This window comes from Pteropus vampyrus, unplaced genomic scaffold (genome assembly GCF_000151845.1).
Source record: "Pteropus vampyrus isolate Shadow unplaced genomic scaffold, Pvam_2.0 Scaffold51, whole genome shotgun sequence".
NCBI lineage: Eukaryota > Metazoa > Chordata > Mammalia > Chiroptera > Pteropodidae > Pteropus > Pteropus vampyrus.
This window is the reverse complement of record NW_011888832.1, coordinates 6,043,280-6,067,108: the sequence shown is the minus strand read 5'-3', so window position 1 is coordinate 6,067,108 and position 23,829 is coordinate 6,043,280. Positions and strand designations below refer to the sequence as shown.

The following is a 23,829-nucleotide window of genomic DNA, read 5'->3' as shown; positions in this document are numbered from 1 at the left end:
GTTTCCAAGGAGACGTGTCCCTGAGCCACCCTAACTCCTGGGTCTGGAGGCCGCCAAGCCACAAAGAGGCCCCCCGCTATAAAGAGGCCAGTTTGGCGTTCCCGGGGGAGGTCTCCAGCAGCCTGGGACCCCGGGGGGGCCTGCCTCAGACCCCCACTGCCCTGAGTTTATGAGAGGCCACCATGCTGAACAGTGCTACTCCACCAGCCGAGTCCCTCTGGTGCCACTAAGGGGACTTTTACCCCCACCAGCTCCATGCAGCCACTCCAGGCTCGGGCCATTTAGCAGGGGAAGCTCTCCACAGGGACCCTGGGCCCCAACAGTTTAACTACGGAAACTGCAGAGCCACCCCCTCCCCAGGCTCCGGTGTCCCGCTGTCTTCCATTCACAGCTCCCCACTGTCACCCCCTGCCACCTTCCCGAAGCCACCAGGGCCAAGGAGGCACACAGTACGAGCCCAGCACAGTTTATCGGCGCCCTCCTCTCTTCTCCCCGGCCTCTGGACCAGACCAGGTGGCTCCCTGTTCTCTTCCCATCACCCCCTATCAACACTGCAGCCAGACTGGGCTCCATGAAGCACACGGCGTGTGCAGGACACACCTGCTCCCAAACCTTCCATGGCTCCCTAGTGCGTAAGCCCAAGAGTGCACACTCAGGTACCCAGAGGGAGCGGGCTGGGGGCACAAAGCATCCCCCTAAAACACCGTAGGGACTGGTGGGGACTGTGGTCTTGGGCACACGTACTCCAGAGTCGCCATCGCTGTGCCATGTGGGGTTCCCCCCACCGCAGGCCCTGGCCGGGGAGCCACACATGGTAGAGAGAGCTGGGCTTTGACTGAGATCCTGGCTCTGCTCCTTCCCGGCTGGAAGGACTTGGGTCACTGGTGAAACATCCTCTATGAGATGTAGAACGAGCACCTGTGCCAGGTGTCTGCATGGTGGGCTCAGTACGGGGCAGCCGCCAGCATCTTCACCTGGTGCGACCTCCCTTTGCTGCATGGGGCGTGTCCTTGGTGCCTTCTCTGGGATGCTGTAAGGCCTCTGAGTGCAGGGCCTGTGTCCCCTTAGCCCGCTAACACCCGCAGAGACCACCCCAGCTCTCCGCATACAGCAGGTGCTCGGTCGGTGCTCTCTGGTAAATAGAGCTGACGAGGCCAGGGAGAGCGGGCAGGTGGGGAGGGCAGGCCAGAGGGAGGAGGTCTCCAGCCCACGCCTGTGGCCATGCACCAAAGGCCTACACCATGAGACTTTCTGCAACTGTGCAAATGTCTCACCTGGACCACCCGCTCCTTGCTGCCTGCTCCAGGCCTCCAGCTCCCACGTGGCCAGGGACCCGGGCCAGCCGAGAGCACTGCAGAGCAGGCGTGGGCGAGGGGCCCTGTCCGGCCACCAGACAGGACTCCTTCCCCTCCACTCATCAAACCCCCTGCTGCGTCTCCCACTACTCTGGGTGGGAGTGGCTTTTCGCCCGAGGACACGCAGCTTCTAAGCTCTGTAGAGAAGGGGAGACGGAGAGGGAGGGTAGGGGGAGAAACACCTCTGAAATCGCTGTGGTCCAATTAGCCGGCGTCCGCCCTCCCTGCTTACAAACAGGAGCACACATTAACGCCTGCTGCAGAAGCGAGCATTTCTAGACATCTCCATCTTCACCTCCTTGACACGCTGCCTGAAAGCCCGCTCGGCAGCCGCTGACTGACGGGTAGTTACCTTCTACGTCAGCAGGAGGCTTTCGAACAGAAGAAATTAAAAAGTCACCAGTCTCCCTGTCAGGCCAAACTCCCAGGGCCCTAACCGGGCCCCTCGTGTCCCCTCGCCCCTGGGCAAGCCCCACCATGCACAGAGGCGGGGTCAGCGCCTTCGTGAGTCACTAGGCTGCTGGAGACGCAAACCACTGAGCCTGGCGACACTCCAGCAAGGTGCGGATGACGGACCATACGCACCCTGAGCGAAACTACACTCAAAAAAGGCCTCTGTGTAAAGTGTGGGTGGTGGCACTGACTGGAGCCACTCTCACACAGTGCTGGGGGCATAATGCCACACAACCACTTTGGAAATTTATGAGTCAGGACCTCCTGGAAGTGGACAGCCTCCGATCCACCGCTCCAGCCCCAGAGACATCTCACGTAGAACTGAACGCGCACATCCGCCAAAGAAGCTGACGAGAACGTGCATGGCAGGACGGAAACGACCCACGTGCCCATCAAGAGCGGGGCAGATAAACGGTGATGTGTTTGCACAGCAGAACATTATACACCAGTGAAAAGGAACAGTGTCCAACCACAGGCACGTACGTGAATGAGCAAAGGACGCCAGACACGAGTGAGCGGAAACCGCGTGATCTCGTTTAGCCCGGAATGGGCGACGGCAGCCTGTGCTGTCAGATGTCGTGATGGTGATGACCCTTCGTCTGTGGGGGGAGGGGCCGGAAGGGGGGTTCTGGGGTGCAGGAACGGTCGGCTTCTTCAGCTGGGCATTGGATATACAGGTGTGCTTGGTTCGTGAGAACTCACCGGCGGTGCCTATACCTCGATGGATTTTTTTTCCGATGGATGCACTCGAGGGTTTTGTGCAACGGTACCGGTTGGCATGGCTGTTGCTAAGACTATGACGAAGAGATCACGAGGAAGAAGAGTGGGGAGGAAGCAAGAGTCAGGATGCTGGACACGGCCTGACGCCCCACTTCTCAGAAGACACGGTCCTGAAGAAGGTGATCGCACCGAAGACCAGGATTCCGGAAGCTCCCACGGTCCCCTCTGCACCCCCACCCCACCCCCCAGGCCAGCCCTGTGCTCGACGGAAATCCAGCTGTGCCATGTCTCACGGGGAGGTCACCCCGCTGCCAGCCCGACCACACCCATCCACGGAAGGCAAGGAAGACCTCGCGGCCTCCTCCCTCCACACCTCTGGCCACGTGGGGGGCACCGTGGGACTCGGAAAGCTCCCCTTCTGGAAAGACAGAATTTTCCAAAGTCCAAAGCCACATGCAAGAGGGAGAGGAGAAGTCGTGTAATAACGTTTAAGTGTTCTGTCTGGACAATGTGCTTGAGGAATTCAGCACGTTTAGCGGGCAAATGTGAGCAGTTAAATCTATTCAGTGTCACGACATACAAAATTGAAGCATAGTTGCCCCCACGTGCTTGACAACTGGAAAGCGCTTCACCTCAGGAATGGAGGGAGATCTACACTGGGAAGCGGAAGAGGCTGTCGAAAGTTTGCTTGTGATGTTAGTGGAGCCGCAACAGGGAGGCTGGGATGGAGAAAGTGCTCCGGCTCCGACCCCTTCGCTGCCACCTAAACCACTTCCGAAACAGCCGACGACCCCTACAAGCCAGTGACACCAAGACCGGACCACAGACTCTAAACCCGACGCACCGCCCGCCCCGGCTCAGCGGGGACAAACGCTTTCTTACCAATCATGTGGTTGGCAACGTGGATTTGGATCTCTCGCTCATTCTCGAAGGTCATCTGGCACTTGATGCACTGATATGTCTTTTTCTATTTGGAAACCAAAAATATATATATATTAGACAGTCAGGAAAAAAAAAGGAACAGAAAGCAATAGTTCCTGGAGGTCCTGGCTCCAGACTTCCCAGAGTGGCTCTGGTCCCCTGCCAGGTCTCCCCAGGCCACTCTCTTCCTACCTGCTTTCGAATCCAGCTCTCTCGCCTGGGGAAAGATGGGGCGGGGGGTCAGGCTACATTCCAAAGGAGCTTTTCCTGCTAGGCCTGGGGAACGTGCTCCACCCGAGGTGCGGGCACACAGCAGAACCACAGAAAGGAAGCTGAGGGAGGCCGCCCTGCTCAAGTGTGCTCAAACCCACCCTCTGTCTACCCATCCATCTGCGTGCACACACACACACACACATGCACGCACGCACACACACACCCCTTCTCATCCATCCATCCATCCATCCATCCACCTGTCTATACAGTCAGCCCATCTATCCACACACACACACACACACACACACACACACACACACACACCTACTCATCCATCCATCCATCCACCTGCCTATACCGTCAGCCCATCCATCCACACACACACACACATGCACACACACACACACACCCCTTCTCATCCATCCATCCATCCATCCATCCATCCATCCACCTGCCTATACAGTCAGCCCATCCAACCACACACACACACACACGCACGCATGCACACCTACTCATCCATCCATCCACCTGCCTATATAGTCAGCCCATCCATCTATACACACACACACACACACACACACACGCACACCTACTCATCCATCCATCTACCTATACCGTCTACCCATCCACCCACCTACACAGGCATGTACACACACAAGGACACACATACAGATGTCCAAGCGTGCAAGCATGTGCATGTAAGCCCCACGCTAATCCCCCCAACTCACCAGACACACGTAAGCCCCTCATGGACATAGCGCCAAGCCCCACACAACAACCAGCTCCCTGTCACACAGGTACACAGGTGCAACCCTTGGAGGAGTGGAGATGACCTTGGGGTGACACGTTCACGTGGGCTGACATATCCAGTCTCATCCCCCGAGGCGCACACACACTTTCAACTGCCTCAGTGGAAACCGATGGCCACATCCATCACGCCCAACGTGCCCACGGATGCACAAGCAGCTTCTGACACAAGCGTGTGCACAGCCCTACGCTCATATGCACTCTGTGTACACACGACTCCTAAGTGTACACATGTGCTCTCACACACACTCGCACACACACAAGTTCACCACACCAAAACTCATCAAGGCGCGTGTGTACCCAGATGGCCCGCACACAGGCGGCCCCTGTGGTCTTGCATGTGAGGCCAGGGGTGCCCGTGTCCAGGGCAGAGGGCAGCGGGCAGGGTTGAGCAGTCCCTCAGGCTGGCGGATCATGGGTATGGGGACAGGGAGGTGAGGACTCTCACTCGCTTGCCCTTGACCTTCCCCTCTGCCCCCCTCCTGCTGCAACCTGGCCAGCCCACCCCGTTCTCACCTCAACACCTCCTCTTGGTCTGTCTCTCCACCCGCATCCCCTAGAGACCCCCTCCTCCTCTAGGGCTTCAGTCCCCGCTAGGAGACACAAGCACATATAGAACTTGGCATTCAAAGCACCTCCTCTGCCATAAGCCACTTCCCTGGGGCCCAGCCCAGGAACACCAAAGCTGAGCCCTAGGGCCTGAGGCCAGGGCTGCCTCCCAGAGCCGGCCCTGTGCCGCCTCAGAGAGGGCCCCAGGAGGAGAGAGAACGTGGAGGCAGGTCGAGAGGGCGGGGGGCGGGGGGAAAAGACAGCCATAGCTGCTGAATTTCCATTATCAAGATCAGAGCTCGCATTTATTGAGCACCTACTACGTGCAGGCACCGTTTATTCTGAACACTTACAATCACTCTGCGAGCTCCACTGCAGGGAACGAGAAAGTGGAGTTTCAAGAGGCTAAAGCACTTGGTCAAAGCCCTGTGCTGATGAGCAGGGGACCCGGGATTCGAGGCCTGGCAGGCTCCCTCCGGAGCCCACCGTCTGAGCTGCCATCCTCGGCTCCACACCCCAGGTCACCCTGGACGGTGCTGGCCTGGATGACAGAAAGCTAGTGTGACCTGGACAAGCCCTCTCACCTGGCCGTCTGTGAGACTGAGTGTGAGAGCACCCACTCTGCCCCACCTGGCAGGGGAGGCTCTGCGAGGGCCCGGTGAGGACCAGGGTCTGCCCAAGCCGGCCTGGTGTTGGGGTGATGTTGTTATTGCCCGTAAACAGAGGGGGAGGCGGAAACCTTAATGCTTCACGCTCCAGCCGACAGCAGTCTCGGCCCCACGGGAACCCAGTCCTCCGAGAGCTGGTTGCTATGGATACACTCCCGAGGGTCCCAGCCTGCCAGCCCCCAAGCCCCCATGCAGTCCCCAGAGTCTACTCTTACATGCGTGCATCCGGGGGGAGGGCGGGGTGGGCTCACAGACAGCTGGGCCCCTGCCCCCAGGCGTGCCCAGGCAGGGGACAAGGCTCCAGAGGCTGTGCCTTCACTGGGGAGGTGCCCAGGCTTTGTCTAGCTCCTTTCTGCAAATAGCCCACCTGCCCAGGCCCCTAGATGTGATTGTCAGCGCGCCTCCTCTCCCACAGGCCCGGGGCAGGGCGAGGAAGGCCTGTCGGGCACCAGAAAACAGGCTGCTTGGGTGTGAAGCCCTCACACCGCTGTGCACCCTGAGGTGCCTGGCTCCACCTTCCTGACACCGGATCCTCTCTTCGCTGAAACAGAGGTCACGGCAAAGCTCCCAGGTTGTTGCCATAGAAACAATACAAGAGCCGCTGCCCACCCAGCGGAGGGTTTAGAAAGTAGTACTTGATGTGGGATCCAGAGCAGACTGGGGAATCCCGTGGCCATCAGGAACCCCAGTGCGGTGTACCGGAGAGGCAGGAACCCCAGTGGGCTGTACCGGAGAGGCAGGGATGGGGCTGGGGTACACCTGAGCACGGGGGTGACCGTCCTGGACCCCACCCCACCAGCCTCTCCCCTCTCACTAGCAAGCTGGGCTCCAGAGGTGCTGCGTAGAGTGCTGGTCGAGAGATCCAGCTGTGGCACCGCACACTGCCTGGGTTCGAATCTCTTGAAAGCTGGGCACTCTGTTCTGAGCCTGCGTTTCTCACTAGTAAAGTGGGTGTTGTGAGGATTAAATAGTGTTTGGACAGCCTCATGCCTTGATAAACATGAGCCATGATTATAAATGGGGAAGTGACAAGTGACGTTTACTACGTGCTTTTAATCCTCAGAGCAAAACGCTGAGGTTGGCACAGGAATCAGTCACAATATTTAACCATCGACGAGGAACAGGTACTAACCAACCACAGCAGAGGCTGACACAAAACCAGAATGGCCCCTGTGTCTCCCTGGCGATGTCAGCTTTGGAGACGGACACGGCCACCGTTACCGTCACCATCACCCTCTGGCTTGACAGGCGAGGACAGAGGCCCAGAGTTCAAATCACAGGTGGGTACTGGGAGAGGGAGGTTTTAATGCAGGAGAAGGAGGTCCTGGAGGTCAGACCACCTGACTCCAGGACCCAAATGCTCCCAAGGCCACCCATTCTGGCCAGCCAGCAAGCCGAGGCTGGGGGGACAGAGCTGGGCCGCACTGCTCTGGCAGGGACCCCTGCTCAGGACCACTGTAGGGTGCCCCTTCCCCTGTGGCGCCCCCTCATTCTCTCACAAACTCGCCCCCTATGATCTCGCAGTGAAAGCCCTCGGCAAACAGCTCTGTCTTCCAGCAGGCGTCTGTGGCAGACAGGAGCCCTCCAGGGACAGGTGTCCCCGAGATCTTCTTGGCACCTCCTCAGTCTGGGGATAGACGACCCTGACTCGATGGGGATGCCTGGCCCGTTTTGTCTGACACCTGAGAGCCACACAGCGCTGGGCCCACCATCGGATGCCTCCGGTCCCCAGGGCCCTGCAGGAGCCCAGAGTCCCCTGCCTCACTGAAACCCACCGGTTATGGGCCTGTGACTCCCCTGGTCTGGGAGCCTCCAGGACAGGGTCCATTTCCAACTCCCCTTGGCTGCTCGCACCCCGAACATAATGGGTGCTCAGGATAAATTTGATTGATGAATGAATGAATGAATGAATCGTTAACAATGGTAACTGGAACGATTTCTGGGGCCTTCCACGCAGCAGCAACCGCACTAACTGCAGCAGTACCTCTGATGATGACCGTATCAACGAGAGATTACAGCCAGCACGACCGAGCCCAAGTGCCAGGCTCCAGGCCCTGTATGTGTACATTAGCTCCATGAACTGTCAAAAGACCCCTGGATCTAAAGCCCAGAGAGCAAAGTGACTTTCCTGAGAACGCCCAGCAAGCAGATGAAGAAGCCCACCCCAAACCAATCACAAAGATGACAGCCATCACCACTGCACCACCGTACTAGCTCTTTACCTGGATTATGCCACGGGCCCCTCGTGACAATTCTATGAAGCCAAGACAATTATTCCCCTTTCGTAGATGAGCACTTGGCAAACAAGGCCCAGAGAGACCAGTAGTGTTTGTATGTCTCGCAGCTGGAAGGGACATGGCAACTCGGGGGTTTAAACTCGGAGTCAACGGCAGAACGGATGTGCTTGACCGCTGCGTGACAGCGGCTTCTCTGGGCTACTAAAGGGAGTGCCACCAGGAAGCGCAGAGCTCAGCACGAGTGGCTGCTCTGGACATCCGCAGACCCCACCAGGACGGAGCCCAAGGCGCAGGGGGCGGGCCCAAGGCGCAGGGGGCGTGGCCCGATGCGCAGGGGCGGAGCCCAAGGTGCAGGGGGCGTGGCCCGAGGCACAGGGGGCGGAGCCCGAGGCACAGGGGGCGGAGCCCAAGGAGCAGGGGGCGGGCCTCAAAGAGCAGTGGGCAGGCTCGGGCAGCTGCACTTACCCGGGGCACCGGTGACGTCTGGGCACCTTTCCGGGGCCCACTGGTCTCTGGCGTGAGGTCACGGTGGTCCACCTGCATGTGGCTCTCCAGGTCCTCGGCACTCTCGAATTTGACGCTGCACTCGGGGCAGCGGAGGCCGGCGCAGGGCCGGTCGGCGGGCTCGGGCGGGGCCAGGCCGCCCACCTGTCCGTTGGCGCTGCGGGCCATGCAGCCGGCGCAGAGGCCGTAGGGCAGCCCGTTGACGTCCAGCTTCACCAGGTCCTGCTTGCTGCGGAAGTCTTTGAGGCACAGGGCGCATTTGTAGAGCTTCTGCAGCCCCTGGCCGTTGGGGGAGGACGCCGCCGAGCTGCCCGCCAGCTTCTGCATGTGGAAGGTGCCGTGGATCTTGAGCTCCAGCGTGGAGGTGACCGTCTGCATGCAGACCACGCAGCGGAAGCCTGTGAGCGAGTTGCGCAGGTCGGGGTGCATCTGGCAGTGCTCGATAAACTCCTCCTCGCTCTGCAGGGGCATCTTGCAGATGCGACAGGTGCCCGTGTCCAGGCTCTTGCTGTGGGTCACCTTGTGCTCGGTGAGCGTCAGCAGCGAGGGGAAGCGCTCGCCGCAGATGGGGCACATGTAGTGCTTGGCCGGGCCGCGGTGCGTCTGCAGGTGCTCCCGCAGCCCGCTCTCGGAGAAGAAAGTCCGCGAGCACACGTTGCACTTGTGGCTGCCCTTGATAAACTCCGCCTTCTTGCGCGAGCCGTCGTCCTCGCCCGGCCGGATGTTGTGGTCCCGGAGCCGGTGGTTCTGTAGCAGCACCTCCATGGTGTAGGCCGCCCCGCAGATGTCGCAGCCGTACATGGGCTCCGACGCGTCCACGTCGTCCTCGCTGGCCTCGTGGCTGTTGGGAGCCTCGGGGTTCTTAAGCAGCATGCCCTGCAGGTCCGCGGGCTCCGCCTTCTTGGCGGCGGCGGAGGGCACCCCGTTGGCTGTGCCGTTCTCGGTGGCGGCGTCGAACACGCAGTGCTTCTCCCGCAGGTGCTTCTCCAGCAGGATGATGGCGTGGAAGGCCTTGCTGCAGAACTTGCAGTTGTACTTCTTGCTGTGCGTGGTGATGTGGCACTGCAGCTCCACCTCGGTGCTGAAGGTCTCCCCGCAGAAGATGCACTTGTGGGCCTTGGCCGGGTTGCCCAGGTGGCTGTGCTTGACGTGCACCTGCAGGTCGGCCTCCTTGCGGAAGTCCCAGTTGCAGGCCGTGCAGCGGTACATCTTCTTCTCGTTGCTGTGCTTCACCGCCAGGTGCACCTGGATGGACACCTTGGAGTCGAAGACCTCCTGACACAGGGTGCAGTGGTAGAGCACGAAGGTGTGCATGTCCAGCAGGTGCTTCTGCAGGTCGTCCACCGAGGAGAACTGCTTGTCGCAGCTCTCGCACACGTAGTGGGTCGACGTGGTCATGTAATGCACCGTCAGGTGCTGCAGGAGCGACTCCTGGGAGTCGAAGTCCTCTTTGCACTGGGGGCACGCCTGCTTCCGCAGCAGCAGCTCCAGGTGCAGCTTCAGGTGGGTCTGGAAGCTCTCGAAGTTGGAGAACTTGAGGTCGCACTGATTACAGGGGTACTCGCCGTTGGAGATGGAGTTGGCGCTCGCCGAGAGCCGCTGCCGCTTCGGGGACGACACCTCCACGTCGGAGGAGACCGGGCTCTGCTCCGCCTTGGACTTCTTGCTGTGGGCCAGCGGGATGTTCTTGTGGTTCTCCTTGATGTGCTTGGTGAGCTTCAGGATGGAGCCGAAGATGGGCGAGTTGGTGCAGTAGGGGCAGGAGTAGACCTCCATGAAGGACTGCGTGGGCTGCACGACCGGGGACTCCAGCTTGGCGCTGCCGACACTGCAGTGGGCCTGCTGGATGTGCTCGGTGAGGGAGGACTCGGTCAGGAAGCCCATGGAGCACTGGTTGCAGAAGAAGGCGTTGCTGCCGTCGGGCGGGTTGGCGTTGGGGCCGCAGTGGGACACGCGGATGTGCTCCTGCAGGCTGTTGATGTCGGCGAACATCTCCGGGCAGTAGTTGCAGTGGAAGGCGGACATGTTGCCGAACTGCATCACGGGGTAGGCGTGGTTCTTGTGCAGCTTGCGGACGTGCTCGTTGAGGTTGTACAGGGTGGGCATGGAGTCCAGGCAGATCTGGCAGGTGTGGCTCTGCTGCGGCTTGTCCGCGTGGATGGTCTTCAGGTGGATCTCCAGCACGGCCAGGCTGTTAAAGTCCCGCTTGGAGCAGTAGGGGCAGCTGTAGACCACCTTGGACCAGCCCTGCCCGTCCTCCCGCATCTTCTTCTGGCCCCGCAGCGGCTTCAAGGTGGAGTCCGGCGTGGAGCCACGCTCCACGGAGGCGCTGGAGTCCGGCGTGGCGCTGCTCATGGAGGCCACGCTGCCCAGCACGGGGTCGGGGCTGATGCTGTGGTTGCTGGAGTCGGGCTGCCGGTGGCTGTCCAGGTGGCAGTAGACGCCCTCCACGGAGGAGAACTGCTCGGGGCACATGGGGCACTTGTGTTTCTGGTTGGCGTGGGCATGGTGGATGTGTGCGAGCAGCGTGTTCTCGTCGACGAAGACCTCGGGGCAGTGGATGCACTGCAGGTCGGCCTTCTCGGAGAGCTGGGGGTGGCGGGCGAGCACGTGCTTCTCCAGCTCCTCGGTCTGGCTGAAGGTGTCCTCGCAGTAGTCACACATGAAGTCGTCCTTCTTGGCCTCCTTCTCCGACTTGGCCAGGTGCTCCTTGTTCTTCTTGTGGGCTTGCATGTGGCTCTGCAGCGAGCTGGTGGAGGAGAAGCCGCGCTTGCACACGGAGCACTTGAAAGGCTTGCTGGAGCTGTGCGTCTTCAGGTGGATCTTGAGGTGGTCGCTGCGGGAGAAGGCCGCCTCGCACTCGTGGCAGTGGTACTTCTTGTCGCCCGTGTGCAGCTTGATGTGCCGGTCGCGGCTCCTCTTGTGCTTGAAGAGGCGGCTGCAGTAGGTGCACTTGAACGGCAGCTTATCGCTGTGGATCTGTTCGTGCCTCTTCAGGTAGCTCAGGCGGATGAAGGACTTGTCGCAGAACTGGCACGGGTACGGCAGGCCCGTGCCCCCTTCCTCCTCACCCAGGCCAAGGTCACACCCATCCCCGATCATCTGCGTGGGTGACGCAACATCCTTGCTGGAGGGAGACGAGGCCACCCAGGAGAGTTGCGGGTCGTCGTCACCATCTGCAGGGGGAAGGCAGAAAGGAGATTAGAGGCAATTCCCAGGGCCGCCGAGAAACAAGGACAGAGCCAAGCCTCTCGACAGCTCGCAGGCTGAGTGTGCAGCTGGCCAACCGCCGCGGGGGGCGTGGGGGAGAAAGCCGGGGGCCGGAAGCAAGTGGCCACAAGGGCCCTCCAGCCTGCAAAGGGGGTGGCAGAGGGGCAGCAGGGTATAAAGGGGACATGCTTTTCCCCTCATCAACACCTGCCTGGGCCTCACTAGGCGGGTACCCCCATAGGAAGTCGGTCTTAGCTACGTCCCTGATGGGGGGGACAGGGTAGGGGAGCAGCCTGGACAAAGTGACTGGAAATGACCTCACGAACCCATCGGTCCCATGGGCCAAAAGGAGGCAAGTCCCATCACCCGATGGGCACTGGGTGTGACCCCCCTCCGACCTCTAGTCCTAGAGGGAAATTTCACCAGTCCTCAGCGGCACAGGCAAAGCTTTGCAAACAAACACGATGCACTTTAATGGGTTCGGCCACACCACATTCTTTGGGGGTGGGAGACTGATGAAGCTGGAACCACTCCTCGAGGTGGCAGACAGACATATGAGGTGGGAAGTCACAGGCATATGGCATTGGACCCAAGAGCACCGATGGGAATGAGCAAGCAGAGGGCACTTGAGAAGGATCTGCAGGCTCCCGCCCCAAACCACCGTAAGGGGGCTGTTTTCCTTGCCTCCCCTCCACCCCCAGGGCTCACCCAGGTCCACCCAGGACCCCGGGAGATGATAAGAGATTAGAGGATGAACCAGGAGCCAGAAGGACACAGAGCTCAGAGCCCAGTGGGCCCCTAAATCCATCGTGGTGGGGGCCTCCTTGCTCGGATGCCCAGCGTGGCCCACCTTCTTGGAGGACAGAGGCCACCCCAATCCCCCATCCCGCCCCGGACTTCACTGGCCCATCCAGCCTCAGAGGAAACTAAACCAAATGAGAGACTGGCCGTTTCTGGGAAAACAAAGCGCACAGGACGCAGCAGATGAAGCCAGTGAAGTTCCCCGAACTCGCGGGTTCAACTGAGTGAGCTCCGCGGCTCGAGTTTCTGTCAGTGGATTTAGAACTTAATAATGAATGAAACGGACCGCGGGCTGCTGCGAGCAGAGGAGAGACAGACGAGAGCTCAGATTCGGCCACCCTGACCTTGCTCCTGTAACCCTGGGAAAATCAACCACTGCCTGCTCTCTCCGGCCCCCCGCCCGCCCAGCTTAGCCTCGCAGACGGAACCCAGAAGGTCTTGCCGGGGGCGGCCCAGACCCTCCAGGAGGAACGGGGCTGGGGACCATGTTGCCAGGCATGGGCAGATGCTGGCACACACGCTTGCACACATCGGCACACTCACAGGCACACATGCAGCTCACGTGTCACTCCCACAATGCACACAAATTTAGACACAAACACATACTACCAACACCTACAGCCACAGACGCCGTCACGCTCACACACGGTCACACGCATGCATACACATCCATTCACACACTATCATTCCCACTATCGTTCACACACAAACTGAAACATGTATGCGCCCACACACACACTCACTCGCCTGCAGACACATACACTCACACACACCATAACACAATCACAGGGACACCAGGTCCTCACAGCTGCCTCTGCTGTTCCCGGCTAACCCCCAGACCTCAAAGGACGGCAGGCCCAGCGAAGGGTCTTGCATGGACCCTCAGGGCTGGTTCTGAGCCTGCTCCTAGGCCACACCCACCGCCTCAGTGCCCACCCAGGTGCCCGGCCCTGGCCGTGTGAAGATCTGCCTGACCCAAGCGGGCACCGCTGGCAAAGCTCCCGGCCCCGAATCCTGCATCTCCGGTGGCCTCCTCACATCTGAAGCCCAGCCACCCAGCCCGGAGGTGTGGGCACCTCCCAGAGCTCTCAGAGCGAGGCACCTGCTCCCCTGGGGGCCTCACGTTACGGGCCCTTCCTCCGGGAAGGACGCAGCCGCTGCCAGCACCTCCGATTAGATGTGGGAAGAGGCGGCCCGGCCCCTGCCTGGTGATCCCCAGCTGCTGCCAGCTGGGTTCCACAGGGCGCAGACAAAGGGACCCAGCAGAGGAGATGGCTGGAGCTGAGGCTCGGCGCCCCCGCCCGCTAGCCAGGCTCCACCGGCTTTTTATTATTTTGATGTCTTAGCTCAGACTCGCTTGAGCTGCCCTGGAGCCCGTTCTGTGTGCCTGACCCCTCTGCCACGTGCACCGGTTGGGGGACCGGGGCCCTTGCCACTCTACAGAAAAGGAGACGGAGGCACAGTCACAGTGACTTCCCCAGAAATACGACAGCACCTGGACCGTCCACAGTCCGGCCCCCTGACCAGCGCGTCCACGGGTCAGGTGAACGAGACCACACCTGCACGGTGTGAGGGCGAGGGAGCCACGTGTCTAGCCTCCAGTGCACTCAGGGTCTGGATGTCCTTCGAGTCCTCTCTGCCAAGATGACCAGGACTAGGCCATGGCCTGCGCTTCAAGGCAGGGCCCGCTGAGGCCAGAGAGGCGCGGGACGGCCTCGCGCCACCTGCCCGAGGGTGAGAGCAGACACCTGCACGCACGCGAGGCCTGTGATTATTCATCCGCCCTATTTGCATTCTTAACCTCTCAGGCTCACTTTACACATTTGAGAAAAGAGAATCACTGTGAGGGGTAGCTGAGAAAAATCAATGTGAAAAAGCACTATTATTCTATTTGTGCGCTATGTCCAGACAAGGTACATCTGCAGAGACAGAAAGCAGATTAGTGGTCGCCTGAGGCTGGAAGAGAGCAGGAAATGACTGCAAATGGGCAAGAGGCGTCCTTTGGCGAGATCATGGAGACGCTTTAAACCCGGATTGCAGCGAGGGCTGTATGGCTTTGTAAATTCACGAGAAGTCACTGAGTTGCTTGCTTAAGACAAGTGAATTTATAGCACGCAAATCATACATCAATAAAGTTGTTAAAGAAAAGCACCACTTGGCCGATAATAATAATTAGTGCTAATTAGCACCACGGATGCTAATAACATCAGCAGTTACATTTACTGAGCACGTCCCAAGTGCCAGCACTGTGCTAAGTGCTTCTGTTACCGCAATTAACTTCTCTTTCTCCAAACAACCGTCAGCAACATCCCATGTCCGAGCCGAGGAAGCTGAGGCCTGCGAGGTGAGTGGCTGCCCAGGTGCCTAGGCAGTGCTGGGCCGGAGTGCCCGTGTCTCCCGCGAACGCAGGATCCACCTGCCCTGCTCCCACCAGGCTTTGAGAAGCAGAATCGACCTGGCCAGGGCCACAGTCCCTGCTTGTGGGGGATGCCTGGTTGGCTGTATTTTTCTGCAAACAAGTTTCAAAACTGAAGCAAAACCCATTATTCTGGGAGTGGCAAACTGAGCAACGGCTGAGACTGTAATCATCTGAACTGAAATAAAATAAGGCTCCTTAAACGGAAAAGGCCTCATCCGGGGGATGGACATGTTGACATAAACAGTCCCAAACTCAGATCGCCTTGTTTAGAGCCTTTTATTCTCAGATTATTTAACCTTGGCTATTGCCGTCCACCTCTCCAAATGCGTTTTGCTTTGGGGACACTTAGCTTAGGGCTCCTGCAGCAGGTGGAGAGTGTGAGCGGAGGCTGGATGCCCGGGACGTGTGTGCAGGACGGCAGCAGAGGAAGAAGGGGACCCGTACCTTTCGGTGGCGACATCCCCCCAGGCCGACCGTGAGACACCACGCACGCGCAGCCGTGACCGTGTGCGCCTTCTGGCAGATGTGCAGAAAGGGGAGGGGGTGCAGAAACGGGGCGAAGGCAATCTCGGGGTCCCCTTTGACTTGATCATCCCCGAACTGAGGGAGAAGACAAGCGCCAGGGAAGTCCAGCTCGACCAGTTACCCCTTTACTCTCAAGTAAACGCTTGTCTAGATTTTGCTGTGGACCATGCGGTCTGCTGAGAGCCTGACGGGTATCAATCTATCCAATCCTTTCAATAGCCCGGTGAGAAACTACACTTGTTATCATCTCATTCACAGGTGAGAAAACAGAGGCCCAGAGAGGCTGAGGAACTCGCCCGGTGCCACACAGCCTGCAGGCGGCAGAGCCAGGACTCGCCCCGATGGCCAGGTTCCGAGTCGGGGCTTCCGCCCACGGTGGCGCACCGTTCTGCTCCTCTGGGAGACGCACGATCGCACGAGGACATCGGTGAGACAGAGCGACTAACGCCAGGCCCTCGGCTTCCCTCGCCCCGAGAGTACAAAGAAATATGACAAAATGAGTAGAAGAATCACTTTCGCGACGGAGATTAAAGTCATTTAAAAATGACTAATCCTGCGGAAAAAAAAAAAAGACCTGGCAGGAAGTGGGCTCGTTCCGTGAGGCTTTTGCTGTCTGCTGCAGGAAGAGAACCGAAATAAGCATAAAAGAGGGGAGAAATTTTGATAAAAATTCAATTAAGTAGAAAAAAGGAACATGACGCAGCCGCGGGACGAGCAGGGCGGGCTCCGAGCGCACGTGGTCACACTCGGTGGGTTCCACGGGGCCGACGCTGCGGCAGCCCGAACGTGGCCTCAGACGACACGGACACACCCTGTCAGGGTGCCCAGCAGCTGCCACCCAGGAACGGCTGGGCGCCTCAGCTCCGCGGCGCCTCCCGTCCCAGACGAGCAGGCGGGGGCCGCTGGGGAAGTGCGTGGACGGGCGGGGGACGGTCGCTTCAGATGAGGGGGAGGGGAAAGGGGCTGACAGCCAGGCAGCTCCAGGTTCCCGGGGAAGTGCCCAGCTACTCCAGACCGCGATGGGGGGCTGACTTGGCGCACGCAAAGCACCTGTGGGAGGTACGCTGGGGACAGGAAAGAGCACAGGGCAGAGCGTCCCTCGGGAGCCCCGGGCCTCGGCTGCCCCACCGAAGTATGGGCAGCTGGAAGTTTGGTTTCCACAATCCTTTCTGGATAAAAGGAAAGGTTATTTTGTACACTATCCTGACCTCCAGAGTGTCTCTGTGATGGCCACGAAAAGACCTGACGATTCTTCACAAAGCCCCAAAAGGTCTCTTTGCCACTCGCCCATCTCCTTGGGAAAGTGAACATCGCGAAGGAGACAAGGGCCCCACAGGACGAAGCTCCATGATGCTCAGGGTAGAGTGCCCCCTCTGCCCCGATCACAAGCTCCAGGAACGGGAACCGCTGTGGCCCGGCTCAGAGAAATGGGCCCCAGTCTCGGGGTCCCGTGTGTTACGGGGGGTCCAGAGAGAAGGGCCACCCAGGGATGGCAGGTGGGTAGCGGTGGCCTAAGAGCACTGTGTTCAGAAGGACTCTAAGGCCATTTCTGCGCTCAGAAAAAATGAGTGTTGAAATCAATTGGCGATGTCTGCCATGAGCACGGGCGCTGAGGAAATCAGAGGGAGGGGCCTCCTGGCACCTAGGTTTCCTTCCTCCAAGGAAGGAACGGCCCATCCTCTCTGAGAGGGGAGGCCTCGGGGCAGGGTCCCCAAAATCCTGTGGTGCAAGCAGACACGGCAGGATGCGGAAGATCCCGTGGAGCTGTGATGTGCTCGGGAGAGGATTTCTAGCCAGACAGAAGGGTCAGCTCCAGCCCCGGCTGACAGCGAGGCCCGCCCAAAGTAGACACAAGGCAGCCTGGGCTTGCAGATCAACAGCCCCGGAGCCCGAGGTGCCAAGAGCGCCAGACACGAATGTGCTTCAGGGTCCACCACAGACTGCGCTTCCCACAGAGGCAGCCAGAACCTCAACAGGTGGCTTTCCAGACATGAAAAGATGCAAATTCAACGCAGGGGCCATCTGGGTATATTTCTGATTTCTTCTTGGGAAACTTCAACTCTTCACCCATCTGCCTTTCAGCAGCCCCTGGAGCCTGGTACAGTGGATGGAACGTGGATCGGGGGGAGCCCTGGACCCCAGAGGCAGCTCTATTGCTGGGGGAGGGGGGCCTTAGGGAAGTCACCTTCCTTTTCTGAGCCACTGCCTCTGTGACACAGGTGGACTGGGCAACCTCTGAGGCCCTTTCCTGGAGCCGCTTCCAGCAAACTGTGGCATGAGCCCCCCTGAGAGGCCCTGAGCTCCCCTCACAGCAAACCCCAGGCCAGAGTGGGGGCCTGGGTGCCATGGTATGAAGGCCCAGGCGGAGACAGGGCCCAACAGGCCGAGATCCCAGGCTGGGTGGGACATCCTCGCTGTCTCAAGGCCGACCAGGGACTCAGCCCCCAGAGGCAGAATCCAGTCTCAAACTAGGTCCGGGGAAGGACGGGACACAGACAGAAAGGAGACAAGTGCCTGCCCTGTTTTCGCTTCCCACCAGGTGCCAAAGCTGGCCATTTATCTCAGAATACTCCTCGACTCAATTACAGCCATACCTGTGGACTCAACACCAGGGCAGGGAAGAGAGAGGAAGTTATTTCATATATGGGGAAACTGAGGCCACACAGCAAGGAGCAGACGGATCCAGGCCTAAGCTCAAAAACCACAGTGGTCGCTGTTTATGGAACATTTTCTAAAAGCCAGTTCCTTTGCCAGCATTTTCGGTGACCATCTCCTCCTTCATAACTGGGCAAACTGGGGCTCCCAGAAGAAAAGCAACTTCCCGGGCACACAGAACTAGCAGGTGGCAGACGCCGACTCACTCACCCACCCCCACCCCTACCCTCACTCCACTCACTAACCGCGAGACGATACTGCCTCTCCAGGCCCTGAGTGACGGTTCAGGGCTCATCGCGTGGCAGAAGCTGCTCCAGGAGGAGTCCCACACTCTACCATCCCACCTGCCACAAAGACAAAGTCCCGTCTTGACGTGGGCAAAGTCAGCGGTGGACCCCCAGGCCAGGCAGGCTCTGAGGCCGAGCGCCAGTGAATGCAGCTGGTCGCCTTCCTCACCCCGTGGGCCGTAGGGCAGGCTGCTCGAACAGCCTTGCGACACCAGGTGTGGAACAAGGAGGTCACGGGACGCGATGGCCGGCTTCGAAGTTGGAAGGGGGCCACGAGCCACAGGCCACAAGCCGCAAGCCAAGGACCGTGGGCGGCCTCGAAAAACTGGGAAGGCACAGAAACGGGTTTTACCCCAGAGCCTCCGAAAGGGCGCGCAGCCCTGCCCACAACGCGACTCTCGCCCAGTGACATCCGCGTCAGACCTCGGACCTACGGGACCATAAGTAACCACGATTTGTTATTTGAAGCCACCAAGTTCACGGGCATCGGTGACGCCAGCCACAGGAAACGCACAGACATTTTGGTTCCCAGGGCCGGTGCCGCTGTAATAAACACCAGAAAAATGCAGATGCGGTTTTAGAAATTGGGCGGCAGGCCACGGCGAGAAGGATTTTCAGGAGTGTGATAGAAAAAAAAACTATGCTGCCTTAAAAAAAAAAAAATCGTTCACAGAGATACAGATGTTTACGCCTCAGTCAGTGACGCCTCAGAAGGAAGCGAAGCGTGTCATGGGGAACCTAAGTCACCGGGGACAAGGCCTACGTCATCACGACCAGACTGCAAAGGGAGCGTGGGCATTAAAGCCACCGGCGGGGAGGACTTAGGACACGAGGGGCGCGCGGTCGGACACTGGAACAAAGGGACGCTTACTAAGAGTGGCAGAAAGCCTAGTGGAATCGTGTCACCCCGATACGTGGAAAGTAGGACCGGGAGATTTCCAGGCAAGATGGTGAAGGTGTGGCCATTTCTTATGGCTTCTAGTAGAAAGAGACAGATTGACGGAAGAACAGTTAAACCAAAATGAGCCCAGAATTGATGGTTCTGGAAATTCTCAGCCTGCCCAGATGGCAAAAGACACTATCATTAAGAGATTCACTATCGGAAAAGCACGCTCTAGAGAAAAGGCTGAGGGCGGGACTGCACATTTTGTTACTATCACAGAAAAATCGAAAGGTCGCACCAAAGGCTCTATGAAAAGATTAAGGGTGTGACTCACACATTTCCTAAATCAAATCGCAGAGCATCTAGGAAATTGGGGGGCATTGCCCTGGAGCCACCTCAGTAGAAGCCAAAAGTAGAGATGGGATTATATACAAAATACCTATCTAGGGAACAACATCTTGTCTAAGGGAGCACCTCCCCGTGACATACACAGGAGACCCACAACACTCGAGAAACCTTTATACCAGCAGAAACACTACGAGCTTGGACCAAAGCACACACGCACACACAGTACAAGATGAAAGAAGACACCCAAAATTCTATAGGCAGGAAGCAGGCTAATAAAACTACTCAGCTGCAAACATGTGCTAACCTCTCATTAAAAAAAAAAAAAAAAGGATGACTCAGAGGGTGAAACCTCAAGTCCAAAAAGCAAAGCTAAAGCCAGAGGGTAGAATTTTGAGTCTCGAGGGTGGGGCTATGGGCCCAGAGCCATGAGCCAGAGCAGATGAGATCATTATCGGACTGGGGTCGGATCCCGGCACCGTATAGCCATAGGCAAGTACATCTCTCTTTGTGCTTTCATTTCTCCAACTCTTGAGAGAAGGGACCCGATGAACAGTCTCTAAAAGCCTTGGTAGCTCTAAGAGTCTGTGATCCATTAGTAATGTCTGCCCTGGGCACGGGAACGAGGAGTGGCAGGTAGCAGGCATCCCAGGTTTCTGCGGCCTCCCAGTCGAGGAATTTTCTTCACTCAGCACGTATTTGTTAAGCCCGTTCTACATGCCTGGACCTCAGAGGGCGCAGGAAGTCCCAGCGTCCTTAGGTTTCTATGCTCTGTCTGCCTAGCTTCTTAGACAGTCCCTGTCTCAAGTTTCGACTCTAAAACCAATGTTTGGCTACTTTCAAGCACTTTGAAAGAGAAAAACACAACAACAAAAAGTCCCCTTTCGTCATGGCCGTAGCTGGTCCCACATCGAGATATCTGGTTTTCTTAAAGGGACAGAGAAGGGTGTGGTACAAAGGACAGAGGCCCCAGCCCTGCCACATCAAAAGTCCACCCAGGGAGGGAAGGGGATAGGAAGCTGAAGGGTCTCCCCTCTGAGGCAGGCCAAGGAGGCCGCGCTGGCTACCAGAAGCTGACGTGGCTCCACCTGAAACCTGGAATTAGAATTATGCCGTTAGCAAAAATAATGGCAGCTCATCCTCACCCTTCCCTTCTCCAGGGAGCTCAGAGTGCCTTGGCGGACGTGATCTCATCATCCCCAGCGAGGCCACAGCGAGGGGAAGTTGGTGTCATTCTTTCGGTTTGGGGATAAAAAATAAGCAGGTTGGGGGACCAGGGGTCAGCAGGCAGCACGAGGGTGAGGACGGGCAAACAGAAGTCAGTGGGCCAAAATGGAGGGGAGGGCGAAGGCGTCTCTGCTCTCGGGGGCTGCTCTTCCAGCTGGCCCCGGTCGGCACGGAGGGGATCCTGTTCTCTGCCCGCCACAATGGGACGCTTGGTCACGTGGCCTCTGAGGGCTCTCACACCTCCCAACAGACCGAATGTCATGGCCAGCTGTGCCGTTTCCAGCTGGCTCTGGGGACTGCCCGAAATGCCCACTGACAGCACACAGTCACCATCCAGACCCTTAATAAGCCTCCGAGAGAGCCAAACTTGTCAACATAAACTAACAGAGACTCAGTCCGTAGGCAGAGAGACATAGCCACTGGGACACAGCAGGAACCACAGGTGAGAGACAAGCTTGCTCAGACCGAGCTGCCACGCACTAGCGGTGTGACCGAGAGCACGCAGCTGCACCTCTCTGAGCCCCCATGTCCTCACGCGTAGATAGAGATGACAAGAGTGTCTACCTTACGAAAGAGGTAATGTGCACATAAAGCTGCCAACCATTCAATAAATGTCAGCTGAAGAAAATGAAGGTCACTGGTGTCACCTCCACTAGTACCATTCATTGTCAGTCCCCTCATTTGCACGCATTTAAAATGTTACACAGCGCTTTTACTCCCGTTATCCCATTGGGGCGTGATGGTGGTGGTGGTCATTTTCCCAGCATGACAAGTAAGCAGGGTGCCGCACCCCCAGGCAGCATGGGATGGAAGCCAGCACCCCACCCGGTTGCTGTCCGTCTTTCGCACTGCAAGTGGCTGGATTTGCACAGTCAGTTGCATGGTCATCCCACAGATGAGGAAACAGAACAGAGAGGTGAGGTCACATCCCATTGTCACAAAGCAGATGGTAAATAGAGAAGCTGGAATTGGACCCCCAACCGAGGGCTCTCAGCCAGCCGGACCGAGAGAAATGATGAGCTGAGCAGTGGGACGGAGATCGCCATGGCTGTCCTCCTGCCAGACGGTCTCTGGGGGCCATCCAGTTATCCGTTATTTTATAAAAATGCCAACCTTAGAAACCAGGAACTCTCCAAGCAGTTTTAAGTGTCCACATTCATGTCTGGCTTTTGTCGAAGGAGCAGGAGAAGAGCTGGAGGCAGAGGCTCTGCGTCCAGCACGTCCACGGGGCAGCCGAGTCCGTCACTGGGCCAGATCCGCTCACTCTCCCGCTCGCCCACACCCACGGGGCTCCCTGGCCCGTCACGTGGGGTTCCGGGCCCTGGGGGTGTTCGCGTTTGCCTGGTGGCTAAGAGGCCAGCAGCTGGGCTGAAACTCTGAGCTCCACCAAATTCGTTAGCCTCCCCCAGTTTTGCAGGTGAAGAGACTGGCCTCAGTTTCCTCATCTGTAAAATGGGGATAAGAGCCCGGGTGCAGAGTTGCTACACGGATGAAATAAATGAACGTCTGTAAAGTACTGTAAAATTAGTCACTGGCTGCTGGCTCCTGGCTCCGCATAAGGCTGCAGGGCAGGGAGAGGGAACAGACGATGGTCGCAGGGTTGGAATGGACACGACACAGTGAGCAGATGGGACATGAGACCCATCACCCTGGGTCCTGACTGACAATCAAGAGGGTGTCAGTTAACGACCAAGAGTCATTCCTGCAGAAGTTGGTTTTCAAAGCAAAGGACACTCGACCTGCACGACGGCCCACGGGCCCCGCATTCACCATCCCGGATGTCGGAGAGGCAAGGACTCTCGGCAGCTCTCAGCCCAACCCTCTCGCTGTGCAGACAGAGAGACGGGGTCACCAGCAGCCTTGCTCGGGCTCGGACCCGGATCTCCAGGCTCCCGGTGGAGTAGGCGAGAGATGAGGTCTGATTCCCTGACACCCCTTCCCCTCGCCCAAGGGGGCCGCCATCCCAGAGAGTTAGAAGGAGACGTCCGCCTGTCCCCTTGAAGCCTCTGACCTCACAGAACACACAGCCTGCCCGGCGGCTCCATCCCTTAGACAAATTTACTTAGCACTGATATGGAAAATGCAATTGAGCTTGAGTTTTATTGCAGAAATTAAACAGACCAGGAAAGGAAAAAGAAAAAAAAAGCCAGCACAGTCGACTCGCCCGAGAGAGAGCTGGCTGTGACCAAACTAGCTAAAGCGGAGAGCCTCCTAGTCAGCCCCTTTGGGGAAGAAGGGCCCCCCCCGCATCTGCCCCTACGAGAGACTCCCCAAAGATGGGGTGCTCGTAGCGAGTGGATGGGCTCCGGAAGGTTCTCCCATCAGCCCCCCAGCCTGGGCCTCCCTCGCACCCCAACATCACCCTGCCCGCCTCCTCCCTACCCAAGGGAGGAGAAAGCGTCTCCTGAAGTCATCTCCTCGAGCTTTCTCGAAACAGCACCGCCAAGGCCCAGAGCAAAGGGCGATCTGCTCGACTCTCCAAAAAGCAAAATGCTTTCGGGGTTGAATCACTGTTTTTCTTTACTCCCTTTAGAGACCGGCAGAGCCCACATTCGGCCGCGTTCGTGGACCGGGGACTGCAAACAGCTGCGTTCTAATTACATGTAAAGTGTACCAAAACATCCCTTTTATCACAGACTGGAAATCTGTTAGCATCTGTCTCTCCTTTGTTTCTTCCACAAGATACAAGCTTGTTTCTACATTTTTCTCACCTGTAGCGGTGATTAAAATTCATTATAAATGAAAGGAGTGAACAGACAAACAAGTTCCTCTGTGTACCGTTCTAAACTCAAATTAGAAACAGCTGTTTGCTAATTCATGCAGCGATGTTTGGTCGTGCTCTGTGAATCAATAATAAGTCACCCTATTGCTGCAGAAATTTGGGGATAATCCATATATTTAGCTCGGCGTTGGATTCTTGGCACTCAGGACGTCCACTACTGCCCCGATGGGGAACCCCAAACTCAGAGTGCCCGCACCTCTCCCCAACACACGGGCCCTGGCAGGAACAGAAGGAAATGCCGAAATAGTCCCCTCGTCTCCCCTCCTCC

At 58.1% G+C, this 23,829-nt stretch overlaps 1 protein-coding gene across 1 annotated transcript in view; it reads right to left on the bottom strand.

Moving 5' to 3' along the window:
• The window catches only part of ZNF423 (zinc finger protein 423), a 268,917-nt gene that overhangs the window by 127,939 nt on the left and 117,149 nt on the right, over positions 1 to 23,829 (bottom strand). The window contains exons 3-4 of the mRNA XM_011360164.1: positions 8,389 to 11,603; positions 3,411 to 3,495 (exon numbers count right to left, since the gene is read on the bottom strand). Of these exons, the coding sequence (XP_011358466.1) occupies positions 3,411 to 3,495; positions 8,389 to 11,603 (3,300 nt within the window). The remainder of the gene's footprint in view (positions 1 to 3,410; positions 3,496 to 8,388; positions 11,604 to 23,829) is intronic.